At 34.0% G+C, this 16,032-nt stretch overlaps 1 protein-coding gene across 2 annotated transcripts in view; it reads right to left on the bottom strand.

The window, feature by feature from the left end:
- LOC111704557 (SCY1-like protein 2) overlaps positions 1-16,032 on the bottom strand; it is a 44,687-nt gene that overhangs the window by 26,667 nt on the left and 1,988 nt on the right. For both annotated transcript variants that reach the window (XM_023476832.1, XM_023476831.1), the window contains exons 2-5: positions 15,440-15,562; positions 12,311-12,407; positions 11,335-11,421; positions 10,148-10,207 (exon numbers count right to left, since the gene is read on the bottom strand). In XM_023476832.1, the coding sequence (XP_023332600.1) occupies positions 10,148-10,207; positions 11,335-11,421; positions 12,311-12,407; positions 15,440-15,495 (300 nt within the window). In that variant the 5' untranslated portion in view covers positions 15,496-15,562. The remainder of the gene's footprint in view (positions 1-10,147; positions 10,208-11,334; positions 11,422-12,310; positions 12,408-15,439; positions 15,563-16,032) is intronic.

Genomic DNA, 16,032 nt, shown 5'->3' on the forward strand with positions numbered 1-16,032 from the left:
GATGGACTATTCAGAGGAGTAAGGTTCATAACCCTGAGTTGTCAATGCTGATCCCTCAGGAAGGTGAGAAAACCTGGGGAGAAAAGAGGAAGGCGAACAAGTGTGAGATGTTGGCCTCCCTGGTTGGGTATCGTCACCGTATGAGCAACTGACGCGAAAATGCCTACATGAAGAAGTATATCTGGAGATGGTCACCAAATTCGGTCATAACAAGCCTAGATTTCTTCTAGATCCTGAGTTTCTCCTGTTAGGGCTCCTCTACTAGACTTCCTGGTTAACTTCAGGAAGTTAGACGGATAGAAGTATCCCAAGATGGAGGAACATAGGAGAGGCCTGGAGATGCTGGAGCAAATAGAGATTAGAGAAATCATCTGTGGAGTGAGTTCAAGCTCCGAGTTTCTGGAGATTCACTCCTGGATTATGGAGAAGTATAATCAGGATCAGCTCCCCTTGGGAACCAGGGTCGTCTACATGGATGTTGAGGATGTTAAGACGACATTTTATGATACGTTGAGGATGGCTAGGGACCTGCAGATATCCAGTAGGTATTTTGTACTCCAGAGACAGCCTGAATTCGAGGTGATTCCTAGGTTTGGAAAGGATGACTTGAGATGGATACCTCGGAAGACATTTTTAGGGAATGGAGTATCTTGGCCGGGTCTTTCTTATCTCCCTAGACCTCCACAAGAATGAGAAGGATGAGTACGTGATCCTGAGGATGTCATTTCAACCCAAAGTTCTAGAGTTACTCCAATGTGTCTGTAGGACTTGGAGTCAGGAGAGACATAGTTTTATTCGCTAATCTCTGGAACCAGTGTTGTCCTAGAGAATGGGTGTGTTTATCTAACTTCTCTAGCTATCCTGGATGGGTATAAGTTTCACTCGAAGAACATGACAGCCATGGGGGTGCAAGTGTTGGGATCCTTACTGAACAAGATGGTCTCTACTGGGGATGATTTGTGGGGAGTGAGATTACATAAGATACCTGATCCCCTCAAGTGTTATGCTTTGGGAGACATCAAGTTTGGATTCATAACCTACAATGTTCTGGTTGGACTGCTTTTAATTTATGTGTTTCCAGACCCTGACGCTTTGTGTCAGTATCTTGAGACAGACCAGGCTAGTAATTTTACCTGGTTCCTGGACTGGATCATTAAGGCTCTGGAGGGAGTGGAGGTCTACGCTGCAGCCGAGAAGTAGTCCTTGACCAGGGCAGCCATGGACAGGTTGGAGTCTGAGCCTCCAGTCTACATGAGGTTATGGATTGATCTGTTGGGGGATCTGTAACTAACGGAGGATGCCGATATTTAATCCAGGCCAAAGAGAAGTTTATGGAGCAGACTGAAGTACTAGTCAAGGCTAGAATCCGCTGGTCTAATGGTGTTCTGTTCCGAGATCCCATAGAATCTGACAAGGATTATGTCAGATTTGGGCTTGAGGTAGGAGAGCTTGGGAGTGTTCACCGATTGGATCCCCTCCTAGATGGGAAAGGATTGGTGAGACCCGTGGGATTGGAAGATGGGATCCTGTAGTTTGTCCCTCCGTTGATCCTTGTTCAGTATTGAGTAACCAGTGTTCCAAGTCTGGGAGGAGCCAACGCTGGAGTCTATTGGAGTGGTTCGGAAGAACCATAGAAGCTTCAAGCTGTTCTTCGCGAGGATGATCCAGGATGTGGAGTTCAGGATGTTTTATAACTCCATGTATGACTCCATGAGATTAACCTACAGTAGGATTTGTATGTCCCTGGTCATTATGTGTTCAAGGCAGGGCAGGATTAAATAGAGCTGTGCTTAACACATTAGCTCAGGAGACAAGACTCTTAGAGAAGTCAGAGAGAGAGACGGAGACTTGCAGAGCTCGTGTTAAATGGCTTACGAACCTGTCCGAGGATTGGACATTTCAGGAACGTTCCAAATGGGGGGAGGGAGTTCATGAGTTGCCTACCTGGATAAGGAGAACTGTTCAGAAGCGTTCCTATTCTAAGGATAAGAAACCTGGTAAGATTCAGAGAAAGAAGATGAAGCTAGCTAGGAGAAACCTGTTGTTCCTTCAGTGGTTGAGAAGCCTGTTGCTCATCCAGTGGTTGAGAAGCCTGTTGCTCCTCCGAAGATTGTTCCTGCTCCAAAGGAACCTCTTCCTGGTCCTAGCTCTGTGTTGAGCATGGAGTCAAGGAGAGCCCGGATTAAGACTGCTGGTTGTGTTCTAACCTATGTTGAGCTGGTAGAGGGTCCTGGAGCTGTTCCTTTCCCAGAGAAGCTGGATTTCAGGTTCGAGATTCCACCTGAATATCCTTAAGCCTGTTAAGGTTAACTCTAGTAGTGATTAAGCCCGTTAAGTGTTAAGGAGAACTCTTCGAGAGTCTCATGCTATAAGTGATTGATTTCTGGATATTTCTAAACATTTATTCTCTTGATTTGAACCCTTGGTTGATAAATGAGCTTGTTATTATTTTTCTACGCTTTGCATCCTTGAATTATTCAAATTAAACTAAGTTACGAGTTATTGAAGATAATTGCATCATTTTAAATCATGATCTTTAAAATATTTTTATCCTCGTATTAACGAATTTGTATATTCTTCCATTTATTCGATTTTGTATACCATTATATTGCTTTTGTTTATAAATAAAATTAACTTGGGCAATCTTTTACAGATTGAACCTGTTTCTTCACTATCGAGGACAGATTCAAAAGGAGTATAGTTGTATCCAAGAGAGTCTAAGGTTTAATGATGGTTGCGATCACCCTATAGCAGATCATGACAAGGTTCGATACACTAGAATAGTTTTGAGCGAGTAGATCAGCTCGCAAAACACAGTTTAAGCAAGTAAGTAATTATTTATTTATGAAATATAACATAAATATACAAAATTAAGTGTTTCATGAGAAAATATTTAAAAACCTCCAAAAATAGAGGTTGTGGGAATATTTCCCCCCTATTTTAAAAAAATAAAAAAAATAAAAATAAAAATAAAAATAAAAAGAGAGGCAATGCCAGGTTTTAGGTGACATGGAAACGCCTCAACACGGAAACGTCTCAACACGGAAACAGATCAAAAATAAGCGGAAACCCCTCAAAAGTAGGTTTTTTTTAGATGTTTCCGCGATTTCTTCAAATTTTTCAGAAATCCCTCTAAATTCAAATTTTAGGACGTTTCCTCTTTTTTTTGATCGATTTACCAGAATTGTATATCCGTTTCCGCTTTATTTTATTCAAATATATACGGATCAAAAATGTAAGGAAACGGACCCAAAATTTGAGGAAACCGATCTACAAATTGAGATGTTTAAAGTTTTTGAAAAAAGCAGAAACGGATAAAAAATATTAGGAATCGGACCTAAAATTTGAGAAAACCGATCAACAAAATGAGAATTTTAAAGTTTTTGAAAAAGTGGAAACGGATCAATAAAATGAGGAAACGGACCTAAAAATATGAGGAAATTGATCAAAAAGATGAGAAAACCATTCAACTATAAATATTGGGAAACGGATACAAAATATTTGGATTCCCCTCAACTATTCTGAACTTTTGAGGGATTTCCTCGAATTTCTAAAAAACGGAAATTCCTCAAAAATAATGTTTCATCCGTTTCCGTGTTGAGGCGTTTCCATGTCACCCAGGTTTTCCACTTTTCGAACATATCCCGAATTGGAAACATTGTCGCGGTTTCGAAACAAATCTGACTTTCACGGTGATTCCCGTTATGAGTATTATTCCAAATAAAAAAGAATAAATTAACTGCAAAATTATGTTAAAAATCTAGAATCCCCCATTTTATTGTAAAATTAGCAGGAAAATACATAATAATAATAATATATTTTCCTGCATCTTAAACAAACATTTTCCCGCATTTCTAGTTAAATCTTAATGTAAGAACACAAAAATAATAATATTGTAATTTCTCAATGCCGTAAATATTTTACAATTATGAAAAAAGGTTTTGAGTTTTATTCTACTCGGCCTGAAATATACTGGAAATCTCCAAGTAATTTAGATTAGAGCATATATGATATCGGAGGTTTGTTTATAAAGTTTTGCGATTTTATTAGGTTACTTCAAGACGTCTCAACCCTTTTATTTTTCATTAAAAGATGTAAACAACCTCCAGCTGAGCATTTTGAGAAAACACGAGAACTTACTTTAACATTATTAATGGATCCTAGTTCAAGGAAAGAATTTGAAAAGAACCTAACCCCTTCAAAAGAGTTCTTTTAAACTTTTAACAAAAGAATTCTAAATATAATATACTGAAAAGTTAGTGCTAAATGAATATGTAAATTGTATGCTGTAAGCTGAAACGTTGAACCTTGATTGGATGGACATTAAAACTGGACTTGAAACACCGCACCCCACTCACTTTATCATACTTGACGGCCATTTATTTTCTTTCTTTAGAATTCTTAAGCACAGAATGAAAGGCAAGTTGTGTTCTTTCTTCAAAGAACCTGTCAAATCTTTCCCTGGGATGTTTAGAAAGACAAAAATTTCCCTGTATGATAATTGAAGGACTGCAGTTTGGATTTGGTGAATCACGTACTAAGCCTAGGGGTGTCAAAAATGATTTTTTTCGCATTTTTTTTAAAACGTCCCATAAACCTAAATAAGTTTAATTTTGATAAAACTTTTTGTTCTGGATGATTGCAAATATCTATCTAAAACTTTCTTAAACCGGCATATTTTTTCTATATTCATTTAGTTCAGAGTTTGAGTCAAAATAAGTATTAATAAATATTGCTTTATATCGAGTAGATATCCTTAAACATACCGATGTAAAACCTTTCAAAAAGTAGGAAAGATTCTGCAGAAAAAAGTTGCCAAACCAAACAGAATTTTTATTTTGAACAAAAATATTTAGAACTTATATAAAAGCTTTCTGGGTTGCACTTTACTCTAATTTTACATTATTTTCATTTGTGTAAAACAGAAAAATACAATTGATATGAAAAATGCCAGTGTGTAAATGATTATTATATATTTGGGTGTAAAAAGAATTTTTTGGTAAAAACAAAAATTAAGGATTTATTAAATTTTATATTTTTTTAAAATAAATAATTTTTGCGGCACTGAAAAAAAAATTTGGTGATATCTTGAAAAATGGTAGAGAAATCTGCGGTACCATAAAACTGTTTGTGAAATTTTGTGTTATAACAACCCAGATTTTGGACAATATCACTTCTTTTGGTGGGTTTATAGGTACCATTTGATATTTTTTTACAATCCCATCTCTTATTTTTAGGGTCCTTTAAAGTTATCGGTAACCAAAATTATAAATTTTGTAAAAGTTTATTTACGTCGAAAATGGTTAAAATCAATTAGAAATGTTGCCTTGTTGCGAGCAAACCGTAAAAACTAGAAACGTTTCAAACAAAGGAAAAGATGCTCCAATTGGCCTAAAAATGCAATGAAAGCAAAAAAAATATTGAACAACTTGAAAAACAATCGCGATATTTATAAAAAATTAAACTTGATATAATCTGCCCATGCATTTTAAATTATTTCTCTATTTTATAGTAAGAACATTTCATAGTTAGGACATTTCATAGATTGTTTATTTGGTAAACAGAAAAGATTGGAATTCAAATACAGCGAATTCAAATATGCAAAAACATTTGCCAAATTTAGAATAAAAAAACATTATTCAAGGAATCTGTGCAAAAAATTGCTTTATTTTGTTCAAGGCTCTCTAAAGAGCTGTAACAAGTCTAAATCCAATGTACAGGAGTAGGTTTAAATATAGATTTAGATTAAACTAATCTTTTTTAGGATAAAAAAGGTTTAGAGTTAGACCCTTTCCTAAATGTATTTTTTATCCGATTATTTAAAAGATGATTTTAAATGGGGTTATTTTAATCGTGCTACATAACACAAGTTTAATACGCTTTATGAACTTAAACACCCAGGATTTAGAAGTGTATTATCAGTTTAATAAAACTGATTTCTACCGAAATATCCAGTACTTAACGTTTCATAACGCTATAGTTTAACGTAGAACCATTTTTAAACGCTTTACGAGTGCCTAAAAAGCAATTCATAATCTGTTCTTCCTTTTGTTTCATTTCTTAAAGAACTTTAATGTTTTAAAACCATTTCAATCCTAGATTTAACGTAAACAAAGAAAGGAACTGATTACTCTCATCAAACTCAAACTTTTTTATTCTGATATCTTTGTAATATGATTTCTAAGGCCTTTGATATTTAAAACTTTAAATACAAAAATGGATCAAACGTAAACAGGTTCTACACGTATTTTCTAGTGTTAAGATGTGGAAGATATTGTTGTTATTTTTGCCATTTATCTAATGCATTATATAATTAAACAGTAGTAACAAACAGACATTGTGGAATAAATATAATTCTTTCTCTGAAAGCAATTGTAAACATTCATTTCAAGTCACCCTCCATTGATGGAATGCAATATTCGATTCACAACTTTACCCTGTAAAGCTTTGACAGCAATCAAGTATTCATTAGATATACATATTTTTTTTTTATAAACTGTTATTTTTTATTTGTAATTTCTCTGCTAAGACGAATTATTCTCAATTTATTGCTGCAGAAACACCTAAGAATTTATCATAATTAAACACTTTTTAGTAAAAGAAAAACGAGACGAAATAAGGCTACCGTTGTGAAAAGTTGAAACAAATAACAAAATCTGACAACATTTGATCTTTGAAAGAACGTAGATGCCAATCATTCAAATTTTTACTGGTTAACAAAAATCTATGAAATGTCCTATCTATGAAATGTCTTATCTATGAAATGTCTTATTTATGAAATGTCCTATCTATGAAATGTATTATCTATGAAATGTCTTTTCTATGAAATGTCTTATCTATGAAATGTCCTAACTATGAAATGTCTTATCTATGAAATGTCTTATCTATGAAATGTCTTATCTATGAAATGTCTTATCTATGAAATGTCCTATCTATGAAATGTCTTATCTATGAAATGTCCTATCTATGAAATTTCCTATCTATGAAATGTCCTAACTATGAAATGTCCTATCTATGAAATGTCCTTACTATGAAATGTCCTATCTATGAAATGTCCTAACTATGAAATAGAGAAATAATTGAAAATCCGACTAGATCAAGTTTGATTTTTCATATTATTTTATAATACATTTTACAGGATTCTTAGTAAAAAAAAATACTAATTCTGGGTCAAAATAATCTGTAGTTACACGCAAATATATAGATTTTGTTCAAGTTATTCAATTTTCATTTTGTTTTCATTGCATATTTTAGGTCCTTAGTTTGAATCTTTTCTAGTTTTTACAGTTTGGTCGCAGAATTGCAAACAGTGTAAAAAAACAGAATTTTTAATTTATTTTAACCATTTTCGATTTAAATAAACTTTTACAAAATTTATAATTATGGTTACCGACCCCATAACCATAAGGGATGATCTTGTAAAATACGATCTTAGCTTTTAAAATATCAAATGGTACCTATAAACCACCAAAAGAAGTGAAATTGTCCAAAATCTGGGTTCTTATAACACAAAATTTCACAAACGGTTTTATGGTACTGCCGATTTCTCTACCATTTTTCAAGATATCTACAAAGTGTTTATTTAGTGCATTGTAAATTTTTGCACATCTTTTAGGGCGCAAAAAAAGTGTACGCCCCGTCCTTCCGACGGGGCGTTTAAAAAAATATTTTCGACCACAAACTTCTTTTTAAAACCAAATATTAAGCCGCCCTGCCGTCAAAAATCATTTTATCTATTCATATTGTCTTCCGGTTCTATTGGTACCATTGAATTTGCACTATCATGTGTTATGCACGTTGTTAGAGAACAGTTTGATACTCGTGGTAAAACCTATGGATGTAGGATAGAATAGGATAGTTACTACTGTTTTACATGGCAGTTGGAATCTTGCACGTAGTGAGAAAAAAGTTTAAATTCGTGGTAGTATTTTAATTGTATCTTTGAAATCATAAAAAGTTACTAACATTTTAACAAAGAAAAAAGGAGGAATATCATAAAACTACATAGCGTTTTTACTTTATACACAGAAAAATGTAGATGATAATTAGAATTTAGAAAATTTTTCTGGAGATTATAATTGTAGTTTTTGTTTAAATAATAACAATTTCTCATGCTTAACTATCTTAATTCACTTTTTGGTTTCACAGCTTTTTCGCAACATTTAAAAAAAATGGCATATACCGTCTTATTGAAAAAAGGCATTTTATACCTACTGGAGTACCCATGAGTTCCCTTAAAAAGCTTCAGCCAATTTGGCCAGCATATAGCTAACATATATATATATATATATATATATATATATATATATATATATATATATATAAATATACAAATATATATATATATGAGCGAAGAGCTTTATTTTATAGATGAATTATTTTGTTATAACTGAATTCACTCCATTTTCCTTAACAGGTGTTGAAAATGATCGACATCTTATTGCATGCATAATTCAGTTCTGGTCCATCTTTATATTTTTATTTTAATGAGAATGTTATTCGTAATATAACATGCTATTAGCACTTTGATTTATCTTCAATAAATCGTACTTACTTACTTACTTCTTTAAATGAACCCTTGGCTTAGAATTTTTTAAACAGTCATAACTTGTATGGCTGTTTAAAAATTGTCAGAATTAATGGGACACCCTAATATCAATTTGTCTTAGCAATGTATAATAATTTCTTAAGTTCTTTCTTGGACTTGTATATTATTTAAAATTGTTTTTGCGGGATTTCTATTTAAAATTCATATAATTTAAATTATTTGTTTATTAATTCTGAGACTTTGAATAAAATGCTATTTTCTAACCCGTGGAAAAGCTTACCCACAGGGTGAAGTACCTGTTCGGACTTTTTTCTGGCTTTTGAATTTTTTTTATTACTTTATTACCCTTTTTGTTCCAAAATTCCGAGGTTTAATTTTCATATTTCTGTAATCACATTTCATGGGAACTAACTTTATTTTACCAATTTTATTCATCAGAAATAAGAAGATTAACCATCGGAACAAAATTTATACCGAGGGTTAGCTGTTTTGTGTAGTTAAAAAAATAGCATATCATTCAAAATACACAATCTCAGATTTGTCTTCCTTTGTCTAACTGTATAGTGGCATTGAAATGTTGTATTGTGATTTATCAATTATTGGATAGAAGTAAATGGTTGCCATCAGTTGCATGATTTTATGTTTTTTCCTTAGAAATCTATAAAATAGACAAATTGTTAACCCCTCGATGAAACAATGTTCATAATCAACATGTACAAGGTACATGTAAACTCAATATGTACAAAGTACATGTAAACCGCGCCAATTTACATTTTCGGATAGGGCACAAAATTCAAAGAAACTTATTATCAACAAGTTCTTGAGAAATCTTTTCTCACTCTGAGCGTCACCAATTAAAAACAGTCCCAAGTAGAGACGTGCCTTAAGTACATATTTATTTTAGTTAAAAAACAGTCCCAAGTAGAGATGTGCCTTAAGTACATATTTATTTTAGTTTAAAAACAGTCCCAAGTAGAGATGTGCCTTAAGTACATATTTATTAGTCCCAAGTAGAGATGTGCCTTAAGTACATATTTATTTTAGTATAAAAACAGTCCCAAGTAGAGATGTGCCTTAAGTACATATTTATTTTAGTTTAAAAACAGTCCCAAGTAGAGATGTGCCTTAAGTACATATTTATTTTAGTATAAAAACAGTCCCAAGTAGAGATGTGCCTTATGTACATATTTATTTTAGTTTAAAAACAGTCCCAAGTAGAGATGTGCCTTAAGTACATGTTTATTTTAGTGTAAAAACAGTCCCAAATAGAGATGTGCCTTAAGTACATATTTATTCTAGTTTAAAAAGCTTGCGAGTACCAGCAGTTCATTCTCCTAGATTGAACCCCAAGTACGCCCCTGAAGCCACAGTGAAAAATTCGATTGTCTCTGAATTCTGATATAATTTACAAAAAGTGTCCTTGGAATGATTTAACTTGTGCTTGACACACCATTTCCATAGCACAGAGAATATATCTCAGACAAAGAATTGCCTCTAGCCTTCCTCTCCTCTTAGTAATAAAATAATTGGTAATTTTTAAAGGAAAATGTAGGAAATATTATTTCTATCTAAAGGTCATGGAATATAAAAGTTGCTTACCCCATGTAGAACTTGAAGTATTCTAGGGGCCGAATGTTGTACTAGCCTTGTCACTCCTTCCTAGTTTTAAAAATGGGTTAGATCGTGTAAAATATAATTAGGATAATCTAACAAGTTTATTAAAATATGGTTAGGATAATCTAACAAGTTTATTAATCTCAGTTTTAAGGAGTGTTTGAAGTTCATAATGTGACACAGTTTTATAAGAAAAATAAAAGAGTGAAAAAAAAAGATTTTTATTTCAGATTCATATTTGTATGGCCTCTAAGTAAATAAGTTTTTAAAAAATTTTATACTTAAATATTAATTCGTTTAAGACAGGTTAAGTTACTCTTTTTCCTTTGTATTCAGAAAAGAATATTACAATATATTTATTTCATGTTAAATGTTATAGATTTTTTTCCAATCATGTTCCAAAGAATGCGATTTTTTAAGGTTAGAAGAAACATGGTTTAAGAAACCGGTTAAAGTTTAAACTTACATCGCCATTTTGATTAGATTAAAAACCATCAAAATAAAAAAAGAGATTCATGCCTCTTTTGTATATACAATTTGCAGTAAACATCTTTTAGTGCACTCTTTTTTAACTGTTTTAAACAAGAACAACAATTTCTGCATTGTAAAATCAAGCTATATAGCTTTTTTAAAATACATTCCGAATACAGGAACACCACACTCTATTCATTATTCAAGAACTTTTGAATGTTTAAGCTCTATAAAGTTTAGTTGTTTTAAACAAAACAGAGAGAGCTCGCATTTAAATTTCTTTTTCATTTTCTTAATTATAGTTCACGAAGCAAAACATAACTTTGTAGACAATAGTATTTAATAATAAGACATATCATATCTTTTTTTTAAGCGATCGCTTTTCGACATTATCTTAAGTTTTTAAGATTTAAATAAATGAAATTAGTTTTACTTTTTTTCCCAAAATGTTCGCACAAGTTTTTTTTGTAATTCTATTGTCAAATCCTACAGGGAACTTTTTTAATTCTAGCTGAAGGGCCCGGCGTTGCTTGTGGAAAAAAAGATATTAAAAAAATTTAAAATCGATTTTTTAGCTTATAACACCTACCTATGAGTGTCCACAAAAATTTCAGTCCATTCGGTCCAGCCGTTTGGCCGGATATAGGCAACATACATATGAATGTCTTGTTTTATTATATAGATTATTGCTGGAGTTTTACCTTTAAAAGTTCTGCAATGGCCTCCCTTCGTTTCCCTCGACCTACTCTATCACAACCCTTTTTTTCATATACATGGATACTCGCTTCCTAGGTTGGAAATCAACAATGTATTTATTACGTAATTAATATGATTGCTGTTGAAATTGTATAACTATGTTTGAAATATAAAAGGTTTATACCATCAGGTTGCAAGGATTTAGAGATTATAAAATTTCAATTTGTAGCAAAAACTATTTTTATTTATACTCAAATAAATGCGTAACATATTATTGGGAAGAAATCATTATAATTGGAGTGCTATTGGAGACCGCCTTTCTTTGGAGACCCCCCAATTTTATTGGAGGCCCCATATTTTCATTTGAGAACCCCATGTTTCCGTTGGAGACCCTCAGATTCTCGTTGGAGACCACCAAACATTCATTTGAGGCCCATTTATTTTCATTGGAGACTTCCAGATTCACGTTCTTAATTTCTTTGGAGATCCCCATGTTTTCATTGGAGACCCCAAACTTGTCATTGGAGGTCTCAAGCGAGAATATGTGGGCCTCCAACGAAAATATCTTAGTTTCCAATGATAAATATGTGGTCTGCAATGACATCTGGGGGTTTCCAATGAAAATATGAGAGTTTCCAACGATAATATTGGGGCTCTCCAATGAAAATATGGAGTCTCCAATGAAAATTTTTCGATCTCCAACGATAACATGGGGGTCTTAAACGAAAATGTGGTGTTTCCAATGAAAATCTGGGGGTCTCCAAAGAAAAAATATGGGGGTCTCTAACGAGAATCTGGGGGTCTCCAACGAGACGTCCATGGAGGTCTCCAATGGGTCTCCAATAGTACTCTAATGATGATGATTTCTTCATAGACTCTTATTTTTCTAAACATTTACCTCAATAAAATCAATCGAATATACCAATAACTTACATGTGTCAAATACAAAATACCATGAATAATAATCAAAATTAACCTTACCTTTCCATCTGCCTTGGACACAGCGTCATATATTTTCCAAACAGGCGGGTCAGGTTCAGGTACAGGACACGTTAATTGACGTCCAATAGAGTAGTATCTAGTGTTTATAAAAACTTGTTTATGATCATAAGCAATGTAAAAGAATTTGTAAAAAAGCACTAATTAGTAATTTTATACAATATTCGTGTATTTCATAAATGGTAAATGTATGAATGATATTCAATATTTTGAATACAGAAGGTTTCTAGATATTTGGTTTCTTTGTATGCTCTGTATCCCTTGTCTGTTAAAGGTTTTAAAGATTAACATTGAAAACTGAAAATGAAAAAAAATCAGTTTCGTTTTTTTTCAACCGTTAATATTTTTCTTACAAAAACTCCAAATTCTGTTAGTTAACGATTTCAAAATCAACGGTTTCGCCAGGCCGTCCGTTAACGAAATCTTCCGTAATTTTCTAAAACCTTCATTTCATTAACGGAATTTTGCCAAGCCATAGGAACAGGTCGATTTCTGCTCAATATTATTTTATACTCCGTGAGGGAGAACATTGTTGGGGACGGAGAGGGTTCCTGAGGGAAACAGAGGGCTGCTGGTGGGGGGAGAGGGTTGCTGGTGGGGGGAGAACGTTGTTGGGGACGGAGAGGGTTCCTGAGGGAAACAGAGGGGTGCTGGTGGGGGGAGAGGGTTGCTGGTGGGGGGAGAACGTTGTTGGGGACGGAGAGGGTTCCTGAGGGAAACAGAGGGTTGCTGGTGGGGGGAGAGGGTTGCTGGTGGGGGGAGAACGTTGTTGGGGACGGAGAGGGTTCCTGAGGGAAACAGAGGGGTGCTGGTGGGGGGAGAGGGTTGCTGGAGGAGGGAGAGGGTTCCTAATGGAGGGAGATAGTTGCTGGTGGAGGGAGAGGGTTCTTGGTTTAGGGAGAGAGTTGCTGGTGGAGGGAGAGGGTTCTTGGTTGAGGGAGAGGGTGGCTGGTGGAGGAAGAGGGTTTCTGATGAAAGGAGAGAATTGATGGTGAAAGTGTAGTAAATGCCCTACTCCAATAAATCCTTTATACCAGTATCAATCCTGGTTCAACTCAATCCCTCTCGTTAATCTACGAGGCATGAGAACTAATCAGTGTAATAACACTTTACTATCAATGTCAATTCGGACACGACATTATCTGTATCAATACTCAATCCCTCTCGCTATGATCGGCGAGGCATAAGAACTAGTCAGTTAAACAATACTTTACTATCAATGTAAATCCGGAAACAACTTTATCTGTATCAAATTCCCAATCTAGTTCTATCTTTCAAGAGATTGATTCAGAACGTTTCTCGTTCGCAAACCAAGAAACAATTACTCTCACACTGTAATCAAGCAGAGTCTAATTCCAACTGAATTTATTTTAGGTTCTATCTTATAAGTTAAGTTAATCAACGTAATTACAAGTTTTACTACGTTATATACAAACATAGTGAATACAATACAGGTTTGACGTAGCTATTTACAGACGTAGCTAGGTTAGGTTAATCGCAATAAAAGTTTTTCGTAGCTATTTACAAGCACATTTAGATTTACAGACAATGTAATTATCTAGGTACTACGATATTTGCTACACAAGAAGAGAGTTGCGGGTGGAAATACAAGGCTGGTAGTATAAGAAGATAGTTGCTGGTGAAAGGGGAGGGCGGGTAGTGGAGATAGCTTCTGGTGAAAGGAGAGGATTGCTGGTGAAAGGAGAGAGTTGCTGGTGAAAGGAGAGGGCTGGTGGTGGAAGGAGATGGTTGCCGATTGTGGTGAGTGTTCTTGGTAGAGGGAGAGACTGCCGGTGAAAAGAGAGTGTTGCTGTTGGAGGTAGAGGGATGCTGGTAGAGGTAGAGGGCTGCTGGAGGAGGGAAAGGGTTTCTGGTGGAGGAAGAGCGCTGCTGGTGGAGGTAGAGGGCTGCTGGTGGAGGTAGAGGGCTGCTGGAGAAGGTGGAGGGCTGCTGGTGGAGGTAGAGTGCTACTGGTGGAGGTAGAGCGCTATTGGTGGAGGTAGAGGGCTGCTTTTGGAGGTAGAGGGCTACTGGGTCTGGAGGAGGTAGATGGTCTCTAGTGGATGGAAAGGGCTGCTGGTGTAAGGTAACAGATTCTAATTGAAGGGAAAATCTCCACATCTAACAAGGTAGAGGGCTGTTGGAGGAGGTAGAGGGCTGCTGGTGGAGGTGTAGGGCTGCTGGTGGAGGTAAAGGGCTGCTGGAAGAGGTAGAGGGCTGCTGGAGATTGAATAGTAGATTTTAACTATGCAAGGCTCAAAAATTGTAAACTGTTAATCAATATGGAAAAGTATGAAATTTTCAAGTAAATTTTCAGATTTTTCGTTTCAAAATTATCAAAGCTTAATTAAAAATGTGAAACAACAAAAGTTCTAAAATTTTAATTAACTTTGTTAATCTATTGACAACATATTTTGCTGCAATCAAAAGAAATCCAATTTAATTTTAAATTCTGAGCTTTCTTTGCAAAGAAAAAAAATTCTTTTAAAAATATAGATTTAAAAGTTTTGAATATACTTTACTGAAGAGAAAAGGTAAATTTTAATCTTCCTGACTCACAAAATCAGCAACAGATTTTCAGTAGAAAATAGAAATAATGATGAAAATAATTACAGTTAAAAGTTTAATTAAAAAATAATGAGAAAAGATTTTATGAAAAATGTAATAATATTTTCCTTGACATTTTTTGTAATTTCGAAAATACCTCATCTTAATAAAAACAAATAATACTATAAATTTTAAAGAAATTACATTAAACGCCATAATTTACAACACATACATACAATAATTGATATAATCAATGCAACAAACTCTGTTTTTTCAATCCCTATATCTTTAGATTCCAATGTCGTAGACCTTTGTTATTTAAAACTATGAGTTCTGTTAGATCAAATAATATAAGTTTAAAATATCAAAGGTTTACGACATTGGGTTTCAAAGATATAGGGGTTAGAAAATCAGAGTTTGTGGCAAAGAATCAACTCCTTTAATGAAGTTTTGTTTATAATTTTTTTACGAGTAATAAACATTTTCTTTCAGATATAATAATACCGGGCTTTGTTTGTGATATGATTGTAATTTGTTCGTGTTGTATGTTGTTTATCTACTTACTGTGCAATTGGATTGCTTTCTATAATCCTTAATCCGGTCTTCTGTTTGGTAAACATTTTTTAGAGAACTTAACACTTTCCAAGAATAAGCGACATCCTCTAAACGGTCTGGGAAACGTCAGAGCTGAAAAACAGATTGTCAATATTGTACATTATAATGTCACCTGACTTGAAGAAAAACTAAAGTCAAAATAAAAAGGTTCTTAACCCTAAACAGGCTGGGGAGGGGGGCCTTTGGCGCCCCCCCCCCCTTTAGTTTTTTGTCCTAGCACTCTCATTTTTGATACTATCACCCTGAATTTTTGTGACTTTTTATGAATAGTAATTTAAAGGATTTTTTAATAAAAACTTTTTTCTTTTAATTTGTAGGGTAGGGTACAGGGCGGAAAAAAGTCTATACATAGATTAAGACCCTCCCAAGTTTTTATAGGGTTAATACCATTCTTTAAAGTGAATTAAAATATATTAACAAAGTTTAGTTTCTGGTTTGTAATCAATGATTTCAAATTAAAAAGTTTACTCAATTCAGGTTCACGCATTTATTTTTCATGAAATGCAATAAGATTAGCGTCAGCAATTTCCATTGTTACTAGG

This window comes from Eurytemora carolleeae, unplaced genomic scaffold, assembly GCF_000591075.1.
Source record: "Eurytemora carolleeae unplaced genomic scaffold, Eaff_2.0 scaffold617, whole genome shotgun sequence".
NCBI lineage: Eukaryota > Metazoa > Arthropoda > Copepoda > Calanoida > Temoridae > Eurytemora > Eurytemora carolleeae.